The sequence below is a fragment of the Trichosurus vulpecula genome, chromosome 2 (assembly GCF_011100635.1).
Source record: "Trichosurus vulpecula isolate mTriVul1 chromosome 2, mTriVul1.pri, whole genome shotgun sequence".
Lineage (NCBI taxonomy): Eukaryota > Metazoa > Chordata > Mammalia > Diprotodontia > Phalangeridae > Trichosurus > Trichosurus vulpecula.
Window position 1 is genome coordinate 250,582,836 of NC_050574.1, and position 23,684 is coordinate 250,606,519.

General features: G+C 39.6%; 1 protein-coding gene across 1 annotated transcript in view; it reads left to right on the forward strand.

Moving 5' to 3' along the window:
* Window positions 1-21,789, forward strand: part of GLS (glutaminase) — an 86,842-nt gene extending 65,053 nt beyond the window's left edge. The window contains exons 15-18 of the mRNA XM_036744217.1: window positions 14,591-14,652; window positions 15,950-16,026; window positions 16,117-16,180; window positions 18,801-21,789. Coding sequence (XP_036600112.1) covers window positions 14,591-14,652; window positions 15,950-16,026; window positions 16,117-16,180; window positions 18,801-18,957 — 360 coding nt within the window. The 3' untranslated portion in view covers window positions 18,958-21,789. The remainder of the gene's footprint in view (window positions 1-14,590; window positions 14,653-15,949; window positions 16,027-16,116; window positions 16,181-18,800) is intronic.
* Window positions 21,790-23,684: the final 1,895 nt, after the last annotated feature.

Below are 23,684 nucleotides of genomic sequence, written 5' to 3' on the forward strand. Positions count from 1 at the left end.
AATTTTATTTGGATGTCCTATATTTTTGCCTTACAAATCAAGTTTTGATGGCTTTAGTCAATGCCTCATTAAGATGGAAATTGAATTGCCCTAATGAACTTTAAACCTGAATCAGTAACACCAATCCTAATTAATTTTGAAAGCTTTAGTTTATTCCTTAAATTCCATTGACCTTGGGGCAGTAGGTAGAGCACTGGTCATGGAGTCAGGAGGACCTGAGTTCAAATTTTGCCTCAGACACTTTGAGACCTTGGGCAAGTCACTTAATCCCCATTGCCTTTCAAAAAAAAATTACATTGACCTTAACACGGGTTTTATGTAACTACGTACAACCTTACATTCTGTGGTTTGTAAGAAGAATAGAGTTTTGCAAATATTTTGGATTTTTTAGCCGATACTATGGTCTTGGAACCCAGAGGAAAATATTCTTTCTCCTCATCACAGACCGTCCAGCACTGAGAAGATTTCACCTGAATGTGCTCTTTTTCTACCCCACTGTCAGAGGCCACTGTGTTTGGCTGAAGATCATCCAGTTCTCTGTAGAGATTTCCCTTTTCCTTGTTTATATTATTGCTGGTTTTTAACTACATAGCAAGGAGTATGTGCAGAAAATACTAATTCTAGGAGCCACTGTGGAGAACCAAAACATCAATGTCTTAGTTTTCAATAGAGTTGAAAATTAATGCATCTACTCTATGCCTATTGCAGAGTCCTGTTGACTAGATTTTACTTGCACTCTGGTTCCCATTTTCCCCTTTCTTTATAGTGGATCTCTCCCTATAAGAAATAGTCTAACATAGAGTTTATCTGTTCGCTGTGATATTAATGATATATTTTTACTGTGTGTTTTTTCCTATACAAAATAAATTCCTGTCTCCAAAGGACATTTATACATACCGATAGGAACGAGAGATTTGTCAGAAGTTTGCCTTCTCTCATATCAAAGTGTAATGAATCTTTGAACTTGTAATTTGTAGTCAGGCCGAGTGGTGGCTAACAATCTTTTCCCTGACAGCAAGTGTTCAGTGTTTGCTTTACCAGTGACACTGAAGAAGTATGTAGTACCCTGCAGGATTCAGTGCACAGCAGCATAAAGAACATTGTCTCTAGAGTGAGGGTGGGGGTTCCCATCTCACCTGATAATACCACCTGTGTAACCTTGGTATGTCACAGCCTCCCTGGCTGCAATTTCCAAATCTGTAAAATGAAAGGTTTGAACTAGACAGCCATCGATATTTCTTCCTGCTCTAGGTCTATAATTCTGCGCTTTTATCCTGATTCTTGAGCCATGCATCATAGAGATCAATGGTTACAAAAGATCTGAAAAGTATTTGGTTCTTTCACTTGGCTGAGTAAAGTGCATTTTAAATGAACAGCACTAAACTGGGTAGTTAGTTTACCTAGTTTATCCCTTGTAGCAAGAAATACTGACTGCACATGCATCCTTATTCATCTCTCTGGTTACTGAGGGAAATAGAACCTGTGATTTTGTAAAAGTCCCTCTTCATTTATATCTGCTTGATAAAGGATAACACTAATATACCTTCCAGTAATGTAGGTTTTGGGGAAGGTAGTAAGGGGGTAGGGGCAAGATCTTCAGATCTAGAAGCTTCAGTTTAAAAAATGTTTTTAGTAGGATTTTGTTTGCTTCCTCCCAAGTAAAATATTTGTTACTATTACTTCATAAAACAATTAACATCTTAAAAGTTGAATTCATCCCCTAGCAGCCAGGCTGGTCCAGCCTACTGATGGTGAGGCTCTGCATACTTATTTAGGTTAGTCCCAGGAGAGCAGGTGCAGTCTCTTCAGACTGTGCTCAGGCCTTTCCAACTCATTAGAACCTACTACAGCTTGTTCCTTGCTGCATGGCCTTCACTTTACAACACTGAAACCCTACAGGAGGGCTGACACTTGATGGATGCCTGTACACTGACCATAAAGACAATTTTAAGGGTAATTGCTTAGTGACCAATTTACTCTTTACCTCCCCAGTGAAACAAATGAGAATTTAAAAAGATAATTAAATTTAAAAAGAATCCTGATTGTATGTTTGTAGGCATCCCACCCACATAGATCAAAGCCATTCTCAAACTATATTCATGCTCAGCTACTGCAATAAATACATATAAACCGGGGGAGCCGGGGCGGGGGGGGTGGGAGGCATCGCTGGGTAACCAATCACCTGGTGAAAAACCTCATAACTTGGTTAAGTTGGTCTGAAGGCAGACTTACTGGACCTGTACGTAAAATTTTCACAGTTTGGCAAAGACCAGAGTGCTGCCTGTAGCTTTTAAGAACACAAGGTCACTTGCACGCCATGGCGTAAAATACCAGTATTTTGAGGAAAAAACACTTAAAAATAGTCATTTTTTCTATTTCCAGATTTCCCCCCCCTTTTTTGGGGTGAGGTTTACAATTAAAATTCTATAAATCATTGTATCTTTCCACAGAATTAAAAATAAGTTTACACGTTTTTAATACCATCTTGTAATCTGCCCATCTCGTGCATGCCTTGCAAAACACATCTCCATCTATTAAAAAACAGCAGTTGCAGAAGTTAATGCATAACATGGTAGAACAATGAAAAAAGGGGAGAGTGAATCTCTTACAAAGGAAATGAAGTGCAGTGGGTGCATGAGGGAAGTACCAGGATGGGAACAAAGAACACGAAATTTTATAATCAGTATTTGGAACCTCTTAGGAGGCATGTCCTTATAAATAAGAGCCCTGAAGTGATGGAGGGTTAAAACCACAATTCTGCAAGAACATATGCCCACTTGCTGTTCATTGATTTAGTTCAAACAGTTTCTCTGGGTAAGATAATTCTTTGGACCTCAGTAATCCCTAGTTTCAAGACTTGACAACCAACTATCCTGTCATAAATCAAATTTAGGTATACAGGTTTCATTTTTGTTGAGTGGCAATCATCACAGTGGTAGGGGTTAAGAGCATGAAATGAGGCAAAAATGGCAAATGAGGGAAAGTTAGATGCGTTGAAACCATCTCTAGGCAACCCTCACCTGGAAAATGTTTTATGTTGACTTTAAGTTATGCATTGGAAGATCTACTTTTTCCTCTTTTATTTGAGTCTAACACTAATTCTGCAGGTTTAGTAGAGCAATTTGAGAGACCCAATCCCAAATAAATATGTAATGGTTAACTTTCATAATCAGTAATAAAGGCAGGGGGGGGGGGGAAGCTTGTGAATATCGCAGTGTCCTTTTAAAGCATTTGTTGGTAGCACAATATGAGCCACTAAGAGATAAGAGATGTTTACCTCTGCTGATGTTTCAACAGTTACCATTGCTCTTATCTCCTGGAACTGGGAATGTAGGCTTCACTTTAGAGCTTTAAAGGCAAATAAAGAATAAAAGCTTATTTGCTTCCAACTTTCCATCTGTTCTTTAGTACTTAAATGTATCAACACCAATCATTTGATTTTTCTTGCCTTCTCTTTGGTCTCAAAAAACAGACCACCATCACTACCACCACTCCAAAAAGGCTTTATCTCCTCAATTTAAAAATAAAGCATTTTCTATACCAGTAAGATTTCTTAGGTGCTTTTCTGCTTAAAGTAAATGGTACTTTAACTTCCCCCTTGTACACATTTCACACTGATACTATGAAGGCGTGAGATTTTCAGATATTGTTACTGGGAAATATTTCAGCCAGGGTATAATTGCTTATGCATGTTCATAGAAATTTGTGCTAGATGAGATGTTAGGGATCGTGCTAGACCAACCCTTTCGATTTAGATTTGCAGAAACAGGCCCAGAAAGTCACTTAGTAATTGGGACCTGGAGTACAACCATTTGTAATCATGAACCTGACTTTCTCAAAACTACAGTTTGAATGCTAAGCTGAGCCTAATTCCATGTGTTCGTGAGTGGTCATCCTTTGATCTGTTTAATGGTAAGTCGAAATATTTCAAACTTACTATTAACAAGTTAAGGGATTTTAAAATTGGATACTTTTTAAAAACCTATGTACCTCCAATAGTGGAAACTTGTTTCAACAGGTAGCGGGTGATGTCCATTTCAGATCCTATTTTCTGAAGTGAACAGTCAAATATGAGCATTTTCTGGCTCGAGTACATTAATTAAAATTATGCTGTTTGGTAGATTGCAAATTCTTCCTCCATGAAAAACAAAATTTAGGAATTTGCCTCCATGTTAATTTCAGGATCTGGTAAAGAAATTGCAGGGTTGTTATTCCTATCAAGGATTTTCTCTAATCAGGTGATTTAGTTGTTTGGGATTCAATTTTATGCTTTTATAGGATTTGTTTATCCAGGCTCTGGCCAACTCCTACTTACTAAGCCCTAATAATGAATGCCTCATAGAAGTTGCTGACCTGCACTTGGTAGAGAGAATTTCCTCATTCATGAATTCTCTATACTAATGAAACCACAGGTCCATTCCCTATATCCTACAGGGTATGTTGCAATATCTACAAAGCTTAGAAATTTATAGTAGTCTGAGTTTATTTCAAATGACTTTGCTATGATTTGATTTTTAAAAGCACATTTACATGGCTGTAAGCTGTTTGTTAGTAAATGAAAGGAATTCTAAATTACCTTTGGGTTTATATAACCTTCCCAGTAATAATACTGGGAATAATATAATGGCATGCAGAGCATTCTAAGATTTTACTACGCATTTTTTCTCACCATAACCCTTTGTAAGGCTGTTAGATGATAGTGGAAATATATTCATTTTTTGGTCCAGGCTAGTAATTTTAGCATAAGGTTATGTACTCCCTGTGTGGAAACTTAGTAGCCTTAGTTACACCTAGGCCATTGAAAAGTTACAGAGATTATATGTGTCAAAGGCAGAGCTTAAAGATTTTAAGGCTATCCCTTCTCTCCACAATGCCCGGCTGTCTCTCATCTCCATCTTATAGGAGAAAAGACTTGGACTAAGGAATTTGTTCCAAGACATAGAGCTAGAAAATAGAAGCATAGGAATTTAAACCTTAGTTTTCTGATGTTGAGTAACCGGTGCTTTTTATACACAATGCAGGGTTGTGTGAGTTTTGTTTTTTTTTTTAAGTTTTGTCAGATGAGGCAGTTAGGTTATATGCAGGGTGCTCCTAAAGTCGGGACACATAGGCAAAAATACATATTTTCAAGAAATAAAATGAATGAAATTTTCAACAACATTTTATTTAATTGGAATGTTAACAAATATCTTCAATACGATTTCCATCATTTGTAATGGAAAGGTTGATGTGCTTTGCAAGATTCATGTGAACTCGATGCAATAACTCCACATTTCCTATGTGTCCAGACTTTAGCAACACTCTGTAGAATTAAAAGAATGGTGCCCGAGTACCCGTCATTTGACCATATGAACAAAATATGTTTTCCTTTCAGTTTTATTAACACTTTAATGGAGGGAAGGGAGATTAAGTAGGGTTTAATAAGCCAAAAATATACGTGGTATCATTCTGTAGAACATGCCACTCATCTGAAAATCCTTCATTTACGTTCAAGACTTCTGATGTTATGGTGGCTCTTAGACACATTTGACTCAGGACAGTGATGGTTTATTTGACAGAGAGAATGAAAGTGTATCTGTTCCACGTCCACAGATCCTCCAGTAAGCCTGCAATGAGAACGGAGTTTATGTAAGGGCAGCAGGACGACATTTCAGTGCACTACCTTTCTGATTAGTCATTTCCTTCCTTAAAAGGCCCTATTTTTCCAAAGCCCAAAAGCCTGAATTAGAACTTGTAGGGGAACTGGAACTATAAGTAAAAGAAGCCATAGTAAAATAAAAAAAAATCAAGTTGGGACATTGGGAGGAGTACAGGATTAAAGGCAATGTGACTGCATCATCATTATTATTACTTTAGGCTTTCCATAAATGCCTCCAGGGACTGAAGCTCAATTAGTGTTTAATCCCTCGGTTTCCTTTTATCCCCTGGATAAAGCTTTGAGACTATTAAAAAGAGGCTTCGTGCTCTACTGCAGGACTGGGGATCAAGAAACCTGGGTTCTCTTCCCAGCTGCACCACTAATTCCCTCTCTGACCTGACCTTGAGCAGGCTCTTTGTCTCAGTGATAATAATAAATAAAATACCTATAGAAGCCAGGGCCTTCCTACTTAATATAACACAGCTATTTTAAATTCTAATTAAAAAACAAACCTTGCAGCCCTACCAGGACTAGCGTTATAAATAAATTAGAAAAATTAATTGATTTTTAATAATCACTGTTTAGCTGCTTGGGGAGGGTGCACAAAAAGCTTTTATAAATTAGCACATTTCTTACAAAACAAACTACTGGCTGGATTTATAAAGCAAGCAGTGAAAAGAAAGTGATACCATGTTTATGACTTGCAAATCAGTTTCCAGCCCCACCCAGTGTTTATGGAAGAAAGGGACCCTGGATCAGGACTGAGGGTAGGGGCAGTTCATAGATAAAAGTTTGGAAAAGAGTTTAGTGAATTCGTGACCTGGAGCATTTTTGTTCTACAGTTGTGACCTTGTACAAATACAGCCCTGATAAAATTTACTGGTTCTGACAAGTTCCGTGAAAGGGATAAGGAAGGTCTGGTCTAGCCATTCTAGTAACTCCTAGTGAAAACCTTTCACACATTAGGTTTGTGGACACATAATGTCTGTTGGCATCAGTAAAGTTTGTTCTAGGCGCTTATAGAATGCATAGTTCTGTGCGGTTTTTCCCCCTAAAAAAAATCATAAATATTAGGGCTCATGATCTTTGCATTTGGAGTAGACCGCTGCTGCAGAAGAGTTTGTATTCCTGAGAACTGAGTAATGTTTCAAGTGATTCATCAAATAAGTTCCTAGCTCCAGGCACTGCTGTTAACGCTTTACCTGCTGGACTTTGGCATTCATGTCATTTTAAAAGCAAATCACTAAAATATTCATAAAGCTCCCTTCAGTAATTGGCTTATAAAGGTGACAGGGTTGAACTTAAGTTGGTCAACCCTACACATGTGTCCAGAGGTTGCAGAAGTTGGTTGTGGGTGGATGCACAGCTCCCAGGTTCCCTCCACCCCCCTTTTTGTCCTCCATGGCAACTATTCCAGAAGATGAGTCAGTTTAGTTATTTGGAACCCATTACTAGACTAAAAACATGGAAGAGAGCTTGATGCTCTGTACACAACATGCCCCAATGTCTTATTTTAAATGAACCAAAAAAGCCCTTCCCCCTACCCCATCACCTTGTAACTCTTGGCACATCGTTGCCTTTCAGTGACAAGTCAGCTTCCTCCACTCATTTCATGCTTTATGTAAAGTTCAGAAGTGCAGTAGCTTCTTGGAGAATTTGGTTTTTGGTGGGTTTCTTTTTTTTAATTTCCCCCCCTCCCCTTTTTAGGAGGGAAGTCCCAAGGGATGGTGATGACTTTGCTAATACTGCCTCCTAGTGCTCTTCCATTTCTGTGCTGGGGGCTGGGAACTCTAGGATTCATTTTATTTTCTGACATAGTCCTTAATTCATTCCATCTCGCAGACAGTCTCAGGAAATAAGAAAGAGGACCTGTTTTGCTTTTTGCATCTTTATGCATCTTGGAGGTTTTGTTAGTTGGAGAAGAAAGTAGACCTTAAAAGTAAAATGTGTGTGTGTTTATATGTGTGTACACACACATATACACGTTTATAAATTTTAATTACAAGGTTTTATTGAAGTCACCTATTGAATTCATTCACACTGTCTATTCATATACATAAGCTGATTAGTGAGTAAGAGCCTGCTAATACCGACAGTAAGGAATCTGTGATTTAAAATCCATCCAAGCCCCTTACCAAGGGACTTCTATGGGCCTTACCTACAATTTATAAATGAAGGAATTTATTTACCTGGTTATATTGTTGTGGGACTTCAGAATAATTTATTAACAAGCAAGTGCCTAGGTGCTGTAGCAGAAAGCACCTTACAGTTAAATCTAACTGATTTGGACAGCAAGGTGGGAGAGAAACCAGATCTAAAGTAGTGAATCTTTTTTTCAAAGACATGCATCAGAAATGAAGTAGGCCAGCAAAGCAATCACTGATTTTTATGGTTATAGAAAAATACTATTTAATGGAAATCAGACACTTCCTTCAGTGTTTGAATTCTGTCTGCACAAGTGGTCACTCAAGTTTGGAATGTACCTCTTGCAGAATAATTCTTTTCATTCAATCTTATCTGACTCTTCATGGCCATTAATCAATGCTGTCAATGGGATTTTCTTACTAGAGATAATGAAGTGATTCACTATTTCTTTCTCTAGTGGATTAAGGCAAACAGCCTAGGAGACATGCCCAGGGTCACACAGCTAGTAAGGGTCTGAGGTCAGATTTGTATTTGGGTCTTACTGACTCTAGGCCCTGAGCTCTATCCACTAAGCCGCCTCCATCAGAGCCTAGCACACTACCTCCTTCGTGAAGTGATTCTTTTTCAGGTATTAGTGAAGTGTGGCTTGTAAGCCAGCTTGGAAAGCAAGAAGACCTAGGTTCAAGCCTCATTTCTAACTTACTGGCCATGTGACCCTGGGCCAATCACTTGTGTCCCAGTGCCCAAGGCCATAGACTAAATAAATTATAGAGAAGGTGCAGACCTACATTATTAGGTGAATTTCTGCATCTGGATGTTTCTAATGAAAATACAGGTCTAATCCAGCCCTTATCTTTTTATCCTTTATGGAATCACTTCTGTCAATTTATGAGCATTAACATAGTGAAAATTTAATGACCATAACAAGTGCTTACTATGTGTCAAACATTACTATGCATTGAGGGGTACAAGGAAAGGTAAAAAACAGTCCCTGCCCTCAAAGGACATGCATTCTAATGTATTTACAAACCTAATTTTGTTGAGCCAGAACTAAACTTAGAAGTCATCTAGTCCAAACCCCTAGTTTTACAGATGAGGAAACTCAGGCTCAAAGAACTACTGTCCAAATCAACCAAGTGGATGAAAAATTGAATTAGACATGGTCTGACTCTTCATGACCCCATTTGGGTTTTTCTTGACAGATTCTGGAGTGGTTGCCATTTCCTTTTCCAACTCATTTTACAGATGAGGAAACTGAGGTAAACAGGGTACTAAGTGACTTGCCCAGGGTCACACAGCTAGTAAGTGTCTGAGGCTAGATTTGAACTCATGAAGATGAGCCTCCCTGACTTCAGACCTGGCACTCTTATCTATTGTGTCACCTAGCTGCCCCAACAAGCTTTGTTAAAAGTCCTTTTAGCCTTGCTGTTAGAATGTAAGCGTTTTAAGGGCAGTGAGCATTTTGTGCTTGGCTTTGGATCCCTAGCCCTTAGCCCTGTGCCTTCTTGTCTATAGTAAGTAGATAATTAATACTTATTTATGGAACTGAAATAGCTTGTCCCCTCTAAAGTAGATTTTATAGTCCGATGACAGTGTTGGAAGTTAAACTTGAGCCTGGTCACCGTACGGTAAAAATGACACAAGAGTGGAGCCTAAGTCCCTTCCTTAATCGAACTAAACAAAGTGTTGAAAACTAGTTGGTCAGAAAACACAAATTCACAAAAATAAAATTTTAGAATACAGGAGATGGAGAGAATTTGGGGGCTCTAAGACACCCTCAGGATTGGTCACAGATTCCTAAAATGGTTTGGTCGTAAGGAATCTCCTGTAGGGGTCTCACCACCTCATGCCTCCTTTGTATTAGAGGTGGAGGTACCGATCCAGACAGCCCAGTGGTTTTGGCTGTGGGTCACACAGCTAGTCAGTGGTGTAGCTAGAACTAGAATCCAGTTCTCAGTAAATATTTATCATAGATTTATAGCCAGAAGTGAACTTAGAGGTTATCTAGACCTAACCCCTAGTTTTACAGATGAGGAGACCGCCAATAAGATATAAAGTAGAATTAGACATGGTCCTTACCCTTAAAATGCTTATGCCAAGCCGATGGAGCCATGAAACACTAGACCATGTTATAAATGTGACATGAAGTGTTACAGGATCTCAGGGAACAGGGGAGGCCCCCACTTCTGACTAGGGTTACCTGGGAAGATGTTGAAGTAGGTAGCATTGGCCTTGAAGAATGGGTAAGTTTTCAGCAGATAAAGTTGGGACAGGGAAGGTCTGAAGAAACTCAGAAAGTAGTTGTGATCAGGGAATTTTAGGGACTCACAAACCAGTGTGTTTTCCGCTACACCAATCGTACGTCATGAGGTAGTATATGACCACAAGTAAAGTATATACGGGAATGCTTCATCTCAGAGTGGTCATGGAAGGAGGGATGGAGAAAACACTGAAATAGTCTGGCAGAACTTTGTGGAGAATGGGAACTTGAGCCGGACTTTGTGGATAGATGAGTAGTAGATAATACCCTTATGTGGATCCCTTCCCTTTTCCTCTCCCCCTGGAATATCAGCCCCTTTTGATTTTTCCCCAGGGCTTAGCTCAGTGCATTGCACATGATCTGTGCTTCATGAAGACTTACTGACTCAGTCCTGATTTTTAGTTGGAAAGGAACTTTTGAGAGCACTGCCTTTTTCAGATGGGGAAACTGATACCTAGAGAGATGGAGCAATTTACCCAAAGTTACACAGCCAACAATGAGCAGAGCTGGGATTCTGGGCCCATTAGAAGTGATGTTACAATGTTCTAACCATCAAGCCACGCTCTGTCCCTTAACCTGCCAGTAAGAACAAGAGAAGAGAGTCCAGGGAGAATGGATTACATCATAAGCAGAGGCAGGAAGATGAAAAAAACCACAATTCAGGAAATAGCAAACAGACCAGTTTGACCATAGCAGCTGGGGTAGGACTTCATTTCATATAGGAGGCTAGTGAGAACAAGGGGCCTGATTGTGGAATGTTTGTAGACTTTATCCAATAGACAAAGTGGAGCAACGAGTTTTTTTTGAGCCAGAAAATTGACGTGAATCAGTGAATAGATTGAAAAGACCCCCACACCACCACCACCACCACGATTATGTGTTTACTATGTTCTAAGCAGTGTACCTATGAACCCTAAGAATACAGATAGAAAAGTGAAAACAAATCTTCATTTTAACAGGGGGAGAAAATGTACATAGGGGAAGTGGTGGCCCAGGAAAGGCACTTGTGGAAATTTACAAGGATGAGGAGTGGGGCAGAAAAATGGGTTAATCCATCCCTTCCAGGAGCAAAAACTGAGTTAAATGGTTCCAGTACTGGAGGGGGCTGGTGGGATTAGGTGACTGGTGAGGACCTCCTGGGAAGTAGGGAGTGAGGTGATGCGAGGCTCAAAGCCATGTCTTGATCATCGGGCCATGGTGTACACTGTACGGGATGGATTAGAAAGAGAAGGGCAAGAGTGCAGGGGCTGTATGCAGTGACATAGGTCATACTAGGATGGTGGTAGTGGGAACAGGAAAGGATGGGAGAGTTTTACAAGAGTTCTTGTGAAGGAATTGCTGGGACTTGATGATCAGTAATGAGGGATAAGAGAAATGGGAAGAATTAAAAAAAAATTACTTCCCAGTTTTAAGCCTGAATGTCTAGAAAGGATATTACTGCCTGTGTTGTGAGGATTAAGTTCAAAGGAGAGATGCCTAGCATTTAGAGTGCTGCCATGGCCCCTGTCCTGTTGGTGTAGCTTGCACCCTTCCACATTTTGTTATCCAATGCAGTTCTTAGTCATTTTTTTATCCTAAAACTGATCAGTGTGTACAAAGCTGGAGAAATGGGGAGGAGGAGAGCTACTGGTAACAGGCTGTAAGATTTGGGTATTATTAGGTCTCCTGTGTCCTTTGACAATATGGTTGCAGGATAGCAAAGCCTGTCTGTAAAAGGTTAAGACAAAAGTGGTTTCTGATTTGAGAAAACTGACAATGAAAGGAAAAATTAGAAAAAATAACAGAATCATTTGAAGATTTTTTGGTTTCCTTTTTCCTCTTCAAAATTAGGGAGATTTATGCATATGGAAAGCAAGTGAAGGAGCCAGTAGAGAATTGGATGTGCCAGAGGGAGATGATAATTGAGATGACAGTGTCAAGGCAGATGGGACTGAGACCATAGTTAAGATCAGAGCCTTGGGAAGGAAGAGGGACACTACTTCCTCTAGGATACAAGAAAGAAGATGTAGATATTTATATTGGAAGAGAAGAAAACTTCGGTGTAATTTTAGGCTCATTAAAGTTGAGGGTGAGGTCGTCAGGAGAGAATGCTGGATTTGAAGCCAGAGAGCCTGGGTTCAAATTCTGTCCCTGTTACTCCCTATGTGAACTTGGGCAATTGACCTATCCTTCTTGATTCTTCCTGTCCTCATTTGTAAAGTGAGGGGATTGGAATAAATGACCTCTTATCCCTCGTTAAAGGGCGCTAAATCTGTAGATTTAGTGGACAGAGTGGAGAATGGAGAGTGAGGGATAAAGGGAATAAAGCAGAAATGAGTAAAAGAATTTGGTAGGCAGCACACAGGATCCAGTTTGTTAGCCAGCATGAATTTATAGTGAACCAAAATAGCAGCGTGCCCATGACTTAGCATGGCTCCCGGCACATAGTAGTCACTTAATAAATATTTACTGGTCAAGTAATTGACTGTCTGCCGATGCTCCTGGCCTGGAATTTGAGTGGACAAAGTGCCGGGGGATGATCGGGGGATTGGTAGGGTGGGAGTAAAGGAGGTGAGGCCATGGAATCCAGGTGGGGCAGAGTCATAGGGAGTCTGGAGAAGTTCTCATTTCAGATGAATAGTCACTTCCCTTTCTCTCCCATCCTAGCTAATGGGCCTGGTGAATTGGGAAGTGGCAGTAACTATTTGTGAAGGGGAGAAATCACTTCAGTGGTTAGCCCGAGTGAGAGGTGGCAGGGAAAGAGACGATGGTTGGAGGGGTTATTAGTGGGGGAGGGTTGGCTATTCGTTCTCCATGCACATGTCACATTAATATTCCAAAAGCCCAGGTTTTACCATACCACTCCCTGAAATGGCTTTGCATTTTCAAGGCGGCCAGGTGACACTGGGGGGAGGGGCAGGGACTGAAATCAGGAAGACCTGAGTTCAGACACTTACTGTGTTACCCTGTCTGCCTCAGTTTCTTCAACTGTAAAATGGGGATAATAATAGCACCTACCTTCCAGGGTAATTGTGAGGATCAGATGAAATAATATTTGTAGAGCTCTTAGCATATTTGCCAGGCACAAAGTAGGTGCTTAATAAATACTTATTCTCTTCCCTTTCTGTTCCCATCACTCTTGTTGGCATTTAAAGCTCTTCACAGTTTGACGCCAACCTATCTTTCCAGACTGATGTTTTACCACACTATCCACATCTCAGCCAACTGTCCTATTGCTGGTCCCTGAACAATGTGTTCATCTCCCGTACCTTTGCATCAGCAGTCCTCTGTATGTAAAACATGCTCCCTCTTCCATGAATCCCTCATTTCCTTGGATGCAGCCTCCTACGTAAGGCCTTTCCTGGTTCTCCGTACTCTTGGCCCAGCTGTTAGTGACCTCTTCCCATTTCTGAAATAGATATATTTTGTGATCTCTGTGTACACTAGAATGGAAAGATCCAATGAGCATGACCTGTTTTGGTTTTGTCATTTTTGTCCCCAACACCTGGCACAGTGGCTGACATGGGCCTTGGTTTCCTCAGAATGTGTACCTAATAAATGCTCAAATGAACATGGCAGGTGGTGCTAAAGGTCAGTGGAGTTGAGAAGGATACAGAACCATGATGTTAGATGGGTTGTCAACACATGCTAAATTCACTGAGATAACAGGTTGTAAAAGTTTTTTGTTTTGAATTATAAAAATACTGTATGTAGCTGCCAAGCAGATGCTCCACTATCAAGACTAAATTGGTGACCCACATTTTTCTTGGAGTTGGAGCAGGAGTAGTGATGATGGGATGCCAGTGCTCCCACTCTTCTTTGCCCCTGATAATCTCAAACCAGACATTACACATTCATCAGGGTTCTATTCTTTGGCACTTGGGAACTACCTCAGCCCCCTCAACAGAGGCAGTCTTCCACCCTAAGCACAGAACTAAACATGATACTTTCTTTCAGCTAAATCCCATCTGTGTGAGGGGCTAATTAAAGGTGAATTTCCTTTTTGGTTACAATTCCAAAAGAAACTAATGGTTCTAGTGATGATGGTGGTTACTGGCATGATATGTTGGACCAAAGGTATTCCTATAGTGTAATGTTCAACACCCATCTTTAATATGAGGTGGTGAGCCATGTTCTTTCAACAATTTTCAGAATTGTTAAATATTTGCGGGATACCGTGATGCACAAAAAGTAGCCCAAACTATATTTTCCTTCTCTTTCATCCCACCATAGTTTTATAGCATAAGGATTCCCATGATCTTTTTTTTTTTAATTCTTGTGGTTTGTTGCCAATGTTTGTTGACAACTTTCCATTTTCTCTTTCCTATTGGTTCTTGGTATGTTAATTGGCCTTTCTAATGGTTTAAAGAGGAAAAATTGGCAGCGCAGACCTGTATTCTGTGACTTCTAATTAGCATGGAACAGTAGGGATGGGGCAAACAAGTCAGTTTCTTTTTTAGTTTGGTACAACTGCTATATATTTTAAATATGTGTAATAATTCATAGACAGCAGCCATATACCCTGCATTTTATCTTTAGCTGACCCCTGAAATTTATCTTCTTCACAGGTGAAGTCAGTGATAAACCTCTTGTTTGCTGCATATACTGGAGATGTGTCAGCCCTCCGAAGGTCAGTTAAAAGGGTGGGAGAGGCTGGCTAGAGCAATTTTGGTTGACATACATGTGGAGCTTAATTCTCAATAAGTGGGCATTTTAAGGAAAACCAGAAGTCACTTCTTAATTTCCCAACTTGAACAGAAAGGCCCCAGGCAAAATTTCAAAGGGGGCAAAGCTTATGTTAACCATACTTTCCCAGTGTCCCACTTAAAACTGCTCCCCTAGATGACCCCCGCTTGTACTCTTCGGTTTTTCCCATCTCTTTTGATCTGTAAAAACTTATGTAGCTTATCTTTTTCCCTTTGGGGTCATGATCTTTGTATACTGAGGCTAATCTAATAAACTCATTTATGGGTACTGATACACCAACCATGAAGGGTCCCCATCCTCATTTCTTCACCCAAGTTATGTTTTAACAATGGCCTTCTGGAGACAGATTTGTTTCCCAAGGCCCTTGTTGTTCAACAAAAATAATTAACAGTGGCAAAAAAGTAGGTGTTTTTATACAAGTAGAGCCTTCTGGTGCCCCTAAAATGCTGTGTAGGCAGCTGACTACTTCAGCTTTGTGTGCCCTTGAAAAGCCCATCATCAATAGAGATTTAGAGCTGGAAGGAAACCTTGAAGGTCATCTACTTTCCCTTCAGTGAACTCATTTGTCCACGGTCATACAGGTAGTAAAATAGCTGTGTCTGGATATGAACCCTGTTCCTTTGGACTCCAAAGTCAGTGGATCTTACTGCCATCATCTTATCTAGGCCTTTGAAATGGAAAGATCCTAGAATTTAATTTCCACTGATGTTTTTGAAATCTCTGATTCACTGCTGTTTAGATCGCAGATTTTAAAATGTAGAGCAAGCAGGGTTTTTGTTTGTTTTTGTCTTTTTGAACGTGGGGGATTTTTTGGTGTTGGTTTCTTGTCCTCCAGAGACTTGAAGGTACCTGTTGTGCTTCCATTCTTCAGATCTCTGAGTACTTATCATAATGAAGTGTAATTGTCTTGTGAGGTGCTCAGTGTTTATACCCCTATGCCAGTCAAGCAAGCTAACAGAGAGAAGCAAGGTAATTCCCCCAATATGCATGTGAACTAGTTGTCCAGTACCTTGGTTTCCATGAATCTCATCATAGAAGGCATCTACCTGATTTAGCTATCCAATGGAATTAAAAAGAAAAGTTTGTCTAAGAGGTTTTTAAGGTGATTTGTAGGTAGGGCAGCAAGCATTTGATATACTAGACTACTTTTGTAAATGTCACAAGTGAATTAATTTTGGAGTACGTATATTTAATGAGTGATTATGCTTGTAAATTTTCAGATTTGCTTTGTCGGGTATGGATATGGAACAGAGGGACTATGATTCTCGAACTGCATTACATGTTGCAGCTGCAGAAGGTAATGACGACCAAGCCTCTGATTTATTCATTTTCGCATTAGCTTTCTGGTAGATACTAAGGCCTGACTGTTTTTGTTTTGGGGTTACAGGTCACGTGGAAGTAGTTAAATTTTTGTTGGAAGCCTGCAAAGTGAATCCTTTCCCCAAGGACAGGTAAGCAGTTATTTCAGCCTCTCCCCTGTAAACATGGAGGTCCCTATTGGTTCCTTTCATTATACTTGTGGCAGTTTATTGTTCCTTGTTAGGTGGTGGTGCTTTTTAAATGAACACTCATACCTGCAACCATGTCGTATTTTCCAGCTGGTTTCATAGGTGACAAGTTCCTTGTTTCTGATGTGTAGTGTCTGCTTTCAATCTTTCTTTGCCCCCTTTCCCCGCTTCCCCATTACTCCCAACACCCAGATTCTTATCTAAGGAGGCTACATAGGTAACTGGATTTTTCAGGTTGCTTAGCCAGTCAGTATTTAGCATCCTCTTTGTGTAGAACACTATAGTAAAAGTTGTGGAAACAGAAGACTGGTTCCTTGACTTCAAGGACCTTACAAACCTAATGAGGGAAAAAAGATAAACATGTGAACACTTATATAAATGCACTTAGAAGAGATGCATATGAGCAAATGCACAAATAGTTAATGGTACAGAACTATATAAATGAGTACCAAGGGCTCTTGGAAGTCTTGAAGCTGGTTGGTGGGGTGCTGGCAAGGCCTTTATGGAAGAGTTGAGTTTTGAACAAAGGGATAGGTATGATTTGGAGGAAGGAAAGAAAGAAGGCATCATATGCAAGAGAAATGGTTTATATGGAAGAGAGGCGAGAATGAATAAATAGAATTTGTTTGACCAGAATGGAGCCTATGAGTTGCTGGGTAGTAAGTAAGATGACAGCCTCAAGCGGTGAAGTGGTTTTCCAGAGATTCTCTAGCTGGTTAATCACAGAGCTGAGCCTCTTATCCCTTTTAGGCAGGGCTCTCTCCAAAATGCTGCATTGCTTGAGGGCTAGTTAATCCATGTAAAACCATACTGTGTACTTTCATCCATTGTATGGTACCTTTAAAGGCACGTGGGCATCCTGACACTTGAGTCTGTGTGAGCACACCAAAGATAGATAATGAACCTCTGCTCTTGGACAGAAGTAGCTTCATTAACAGCCATGGACTAGGCCCAGGTTTAGGGGCATCTTGTTTTAATTTGGTGTACTCCTAAACTGTTCCCGTTCTGGAGGATTCCCTGGCAGCCAGGATGACCACAGATCTCAACCAGTTTTCCAGGTCTGCTCCAGTTCTGACTCAAGCACTCAAAATTGGATGTGGGGAATATAAATCTAGAATGTCACTTAGTATTAAGTCACTGTGTTACTCAAACTTATATGATACCTTAAGGTTTACAAAGCAGTTTCCCAACAATCACCTTGTGAGGTAGGTAATGCTACTGGTATTATTACCATTTTATAGATGAGAAAACTGAGTCTTAAAGATCTGGAATGACTTGTCCAAAATCCCACAGCTATTTTGAGTCAGTGGTAATATTTCAGCCCAGGGCTTTAGATATTTTTTCAAATATACCATTCTGGCTTCTCTAGCTACTTTTCAGAAAGAAATAGGTTTTCAATATGTAGAAAGGGATGGCATTCATCTCAAAGAGAGAAAAAAATGCAAACACAGAAACAGAAGTGGGAGAAAGGCTCAGGTGATTTTCAAGGGTTAGCAAGGACTATGTAACTGTTAGCTGCTATCATTAACATCATCATCAGCATCACTCTACACTCAGCTTATTTGAGTGGCCTCATCATTTAGCACCATTCTTTAAGATGCAGATTATTTGGTTAGAAACAAAGTTATCTTTGCTCCTAAGTCTTAAATGTTATCCTTTAAAATAAAAATTAAGAAAACCCTTAAGAATCTCTGAGTGAGAGCAGCAGATCATTGAAGAGAATGGAAGGTGTATGGATGGAGGAAATGAGACTGATAGTGACTGGAGCTTCCACCCCTTTGTTAGGAGATTAAAATGTATTGGGTGTAGCCCAGTTGTAGGGGGGTCTTGGAGTGGAAGCTAAGTGCACTTAAGGGCTTTGTTAAACGGATATCTATAAATCTGTAGATTTACATATATGTACACTATGTAGACCTACATGGATACATACCTATTGTATATCACCATATATATTTATATATATATATATGATGAGTCTATGTGAGCTGTGTCAATCATCTTTAAACATTCTCTTCAGAAAGAAATAATAGAAAGAGATGCCTTGGCTTTTTCAATAAACTTTTTAGACTGTTAAAATCTTCGTTATACCATCTCCCTTTAGCAACATTTTCTTTATAAAGTCTACCTTTCAGAGTGACTTGGAAAGGTAAATTAATTGCAGAATAAAAATTCATTTTCAAGCATCACCTTTTGAATTTAAAGACCTTTTCTGAATTTCCCCTGTTAATTTTCATCTACAAAAGTCACTAAAATAAATTAATTGGTTTAATTTATGGTTTTCCAAAATGTAATAGAGAGAACATTAGACCAAGTCAGAAGATTTGGGCTCAGGACCTAGTTCTAAGACTTGATGGGCAAGCCTCTTCACTCTTTGGTCTCAGTTATCCATATTATAGCAGAAGGGTGGGGGGGAGAAGCATACATATACTGTCTACCTCATGGGGCTATGGAGACGAAAAGGCTTTGTAACTTTGGGTATTAGATGGCTTGTCTACAAAGCAGATGACTGACCAGAGTTTCCATTCACCAAGCACTCCAATCACAGATGTGCAATTTGTTACAGGTGGAATAACACCCCCATGGATGAAGCCCTGCACTTTGGACACCATGATGTGTTTAAAATCCTTCAGGAATACCAGGTTCAGTACACACCTCCAGGAGATTCCAACGATGGCAAAGAAAATCAAACAGTCCATAAGAATCTGGATGGATTGTTATAATGGGGTCTCGAGCTTGAGCCTAAGAATCGAATCACTTAGCTATTTAATTGTGAAAAGTGATTATGAAGAGCGTGTGTACTTCCCTGGTAGTGATGTATATTTTACAGAGTCTGTTATCTCAGTGTTACTGGAGTTTTTTCTTCATTGTATGCAGAGGACAAATCTGATCTCTCTGGAAAAAAAAAAGAAAAAATAGAAACAAAGCAGGATCTCCCTTCATAATGTGAGCGATATTACCTCGTGCTGTAGATAATTTGATGTAAAAAAACAAAAATCACCATTGCTCGCTTTACTGTGGTCTTTACAATTTCTTTCTGTGTTGTGTGCATTTGTGATACTTGTTCTTTCTGATGAGTATGCATTTTTAAACTGAAACCTTGTTTGTACAGTTGGCCCAAATGAACAAGGCTGCCTCCAGGAGCAAATGGAAGTGTTTTTTTTTTTTTTTCAAGATATCAGATTTGAAATGTGGGAAGAGTTCGGGTGTTTTTTAGACACTCTATGCACTTAAGATTGTATGTTTTTCCAATGTTTCCCACACACCCTACACCTACTTTGTGATCTTAAAAGAGAATATCAGTTGATGACTGTCAATAAATAGTGAAGGCTAATTTTGATTCGATGTTATCAGGGATTTTAAAGTTTGTTTGGTGACCAAAAGATCTAAGTATGAATGTAACTTTGGACCCTTTCAGAGGATTCTTTTTTCATATCTTCCCGAGTCCAGCCTTTCTTTCTTTCTCCACATTTAGCTGTCTTTGCTTCTTCTCTTGTACTTGGTAGTGGTGCTTCTATACTATGCAGTTTTGATCTTTGCTACATTAGTCAGGAAGGTTCTCAACCTTGGCCTTTTGCACAGTAGCTACAACTGTGCCTGTTCACTATGAAAAACAAACCAGAGACAGAATGAACCACTAAGCCAGGTCAACACCGGTGGAACTTAACAGATTTGACAATATAACAGACTGACATGAGGATGCTGCTTGAAGGGCATATTTTTCTGCTTTTCGCCTAAATTAAGTTCAGAAAGCTACCAAAGTCATTGTGATGATGTGATTTGCCATAAAGTGACATATTTATTATTTAAACTTTCACCACAAATCTGAATCAAGATATTTGTTCAGTTTGGGGACCACTAGCAAACACTCCAATCTTTTTTCTCATTTGCCATTGTGTGAGATTTTTGGTGGTACTTGCATTTCCTAATGAAAGAAAAGACAACAAAAAAAAAGCCCAAACAAACAAAAAAAGGGAGCTGTGTGTCAAACAACAAAAAACCCACCCCACTTCATTTCATTATAAGGCTGACACCCATCCATCCTCATGTTTGGAGGGTAAATAAAAAGGTTGTCCTAAGACGAAAGGAGACACTTTCGCTAGGAATTATCCATGTACATTCACCCTAGCATCTGAATGAATGAGTATCTTGGAGTTAGATCAGGGAGAAGTGAAATGAAGAACTTTGATACTAAGTACAAAGAATAGGCCACTTCATGGAAGGTGCCCTTTGAAGTTGAATTTTAATCTAATGAGTGAAATCCTCAGCTACATACACTGCAATCAGTAAAAACATTAGCATGGCATTTTTCAGTGTTTTCCCCCCATTTTTCTCAGTCCATTACAGCTTTCAAGCTTTCTATAACCCATGTTGCTGCCCCCACCCTCTTCAGCCATCCTTCAGGGGCACCCATTTTTGACTTCCAATCTAAAGCAGCCTAATTCAGCTGTCACCCTCGTAGTGGTCCTCACTGCTGCTGCTTCCATAATTGGGCTGTTGAAGTCTTTCTTCCTGACACACAAGCCTCTTATAACCAGTCTTACTTCTTTCCCTGTCCTTAGGTCAGTGAATGGCCACATTCAGAGGTATTATTTGCACAGTGCTGTGTAGGAGATAGCTCTTTGTTAGCCAAGAGAAAGTCTTGTCTGCTAATTTTATGGAATTTGTGTATATGATAAATGTCTTTTGGGGATAGAGAGAAATTCGCTGGTTTACATATTAAAATAACTATGAACCTACTTTTCTCAAACAGCAGCATGGTTTAGATTAATTAAAACTTCTCACATGTGGGTTGAGCAGCTGAGCTACCTTCTAATGCTCAAATTCTGTGACTCAGATTTAAAATGAGTGCAACTTAACTACAGGAAGCAAAGATCATCCCTGAAACTCAGGCTTTCCTCTAGGAAACAATGCTTCTAACTGGTGTTTGAGAACAAGAGTTAGTCTTAGTATTTTCACCAATGTTCAGAAGGTTTTGTAAAGCTTTCGTGTTCATTTAGAGCACTGCACTGATTCCTTCATGCTGTTATTTATAAATATCTGCAAGTTATTGGTTTGGCTGTTTATCACTGGCTGGCACTGATAAGTAGGTTTAGTTTCAGTGTTTGATTTTTTTTCCTGTTAAATTGCTGCCATCTCTATATTCCAAAGACCCTTGTTTGTTTTCAGTATCATGTGTTTTCTGTATGACAGATATGCTCATGCTAGTTAAACCCTTTGTACCCCAAATGTGCTAGTCTTAGTGTTACGTATATCATCCTCGTGTGAAAAGTGTGTTATCCTCCACTTTAAACCTTTAGCTTCAGAGCTGGACTACTAATGACTATTTGATATGACCATCAGTGACTGGGACTGAGCGGCTCGATGTTTGATTTAGATTCTTGGTGGGGAATATGCTGTGATGAATGTATTTGTTTCTAGCAGTTTTCCCATAATGGAATCTAACCTTAAAATGACTTAAGTTGTAAGTGTTCAGAAATTGGGAAATATTTATTTTACATGAAATCAAATAGTGTTGCTTTTTTCAGTATAATAAACAGGTATACCAAAAAAAATGGTGTGGGAAAATTTTTTTTCTTCTCAAGAGAGCCACATTTTGTTTTGTGTTCCTCCACAGCACAGATTCCAGCCTTTTATGAAACATAACTTAAATTTCTTTGAAATCATCAGCTCGAATAGCGAAGGCCCTAGGAGGCCAGGGCATGGAGGTGAGGTTGTGATGAGGAGGTAAATAAGCCATGCCCTCATTCTTGCTAGAAATGCACGTGGAGAGCAGGGTGTGGGGGTGGCTCTCACCACAACCCACCAGCTCACACTTTTAATGACCTGATTTGAACATCTTGCTCTATAACACTGGAGTAGGAGTCAGAAAACCTAACTTAGAATCCTACCATTTTCTTTGTGCATGATTGTATGCAAGTAATGACCTCATTGGGCCTCAGCTTGCTCATTTGCAAAATGGGGATAATAGTTGTTTCCCCAGCTAATTCTATTAATTAAGACATATACATATATAATATATAGGGACACAATGTTTTGTATACTGTGTAAGGCATTATATGAACACCAGCGCCTGTTATCATGTGGGAATGATAGTCATTCCCAAATTAAGCTAGACATTTGTTGAATTCTTTTCACTTCATAGGATTTGGGGAGTCAACACATTTCAATACTAAGACCAGTTTACATTCCCTGACCACCTGCCAACTATTGTTAGAAGAAAAAAGGCTAGATGGGCCCTCGATGTCAGGAAGAAATTGGCTAGAAAGCAAACATTGCCACAGATAATGGATCAAATGGGTCATTTGCTTTTCCTGAGAGGAGAGAGAGAGAAAGAGAGAATAAATGTGTGTCTGTGTGTGTGTGTGTGTCTGTGTGTGTGCACACGCACGTGCTTGCGCATGCACAGTGCACAGGGATGGAACTTGCTGATCAAGAGACTGGGAGTGGAAGCCAAAATGGTTCTGGTGCATAGGCACAGAACTGGGGTTTTTGTTTTTTTCAGTGTTTAACACATTCTCTAGCACATAGTAAGCATTTAATAAATGCTTACTGTCTGGTAAGGAAAGCCTTACCTCCTGGGGCCGTCATGAGATGGGACAAGTTAGCAATGGAGTATTTTGAGTGGTCTCTATCACTGAAGTGTTTTTAAAAGCATCCTTCAAGGCTGAATATAAACAACAATCTTCCAGTTAGAATGTGTGCTCTCTGAATCCTTGAACAGTTTTCTCTAGAGTGCTGACAATGTAAAACATTTTATATGCTATTCTATGAATTTCCATGAGATTCATTAAATCTATCGTACTTAAGAGGCAAAAAAAAAAAAGTTTCCCTACTCATAAACCAGAAGCTGACAGCTTCCTGGGAAAACAGCTGTAATTAGTATGCATGAGACATATCCTTACTTGTCTGATAAAGAGAAAATTTCACAGCCCCAGTGGCCAGAAATCCATCCTAGCACAGTTAAATTGCTGGCATGCCACCCATCCTGCAGGAGGCTTTATGACTCAGCCTTCAGTCTAGTCTTCTCTGTGCCTATGCCCAGGCAGTCCAAGGTGAAGAATGGGATGGTTATTTATATATTTGAGGCTGGCTTTTGGATTATTTCCTTATGTTTTGGAGCCAAATGGTAGGCTGGGAGTCCTAATTAATAACCTTTCAGTAGAATTATATGGAAGTGATGCTTGACAAGAAGAGAATCAGGTATCCCAGTAGACCTATCAAATATGAAAGTTTACCCCTTATCAGGAATATTTACATTTTAAAAAAAATTAGTGACCTCATTGGTGGCTTCTTAGAATGGCCAATTAATATATGATTCTATTAGATAATGTCTAGATTAAGAAAAAAGATTTACCCATATGCACCATACACAGCTTATAGCATAAAAGCAAAGGGATGCCCTGATCTGTCATTTACTGTGTGAGTTTGGGCCAGTCACTTCCTCTCC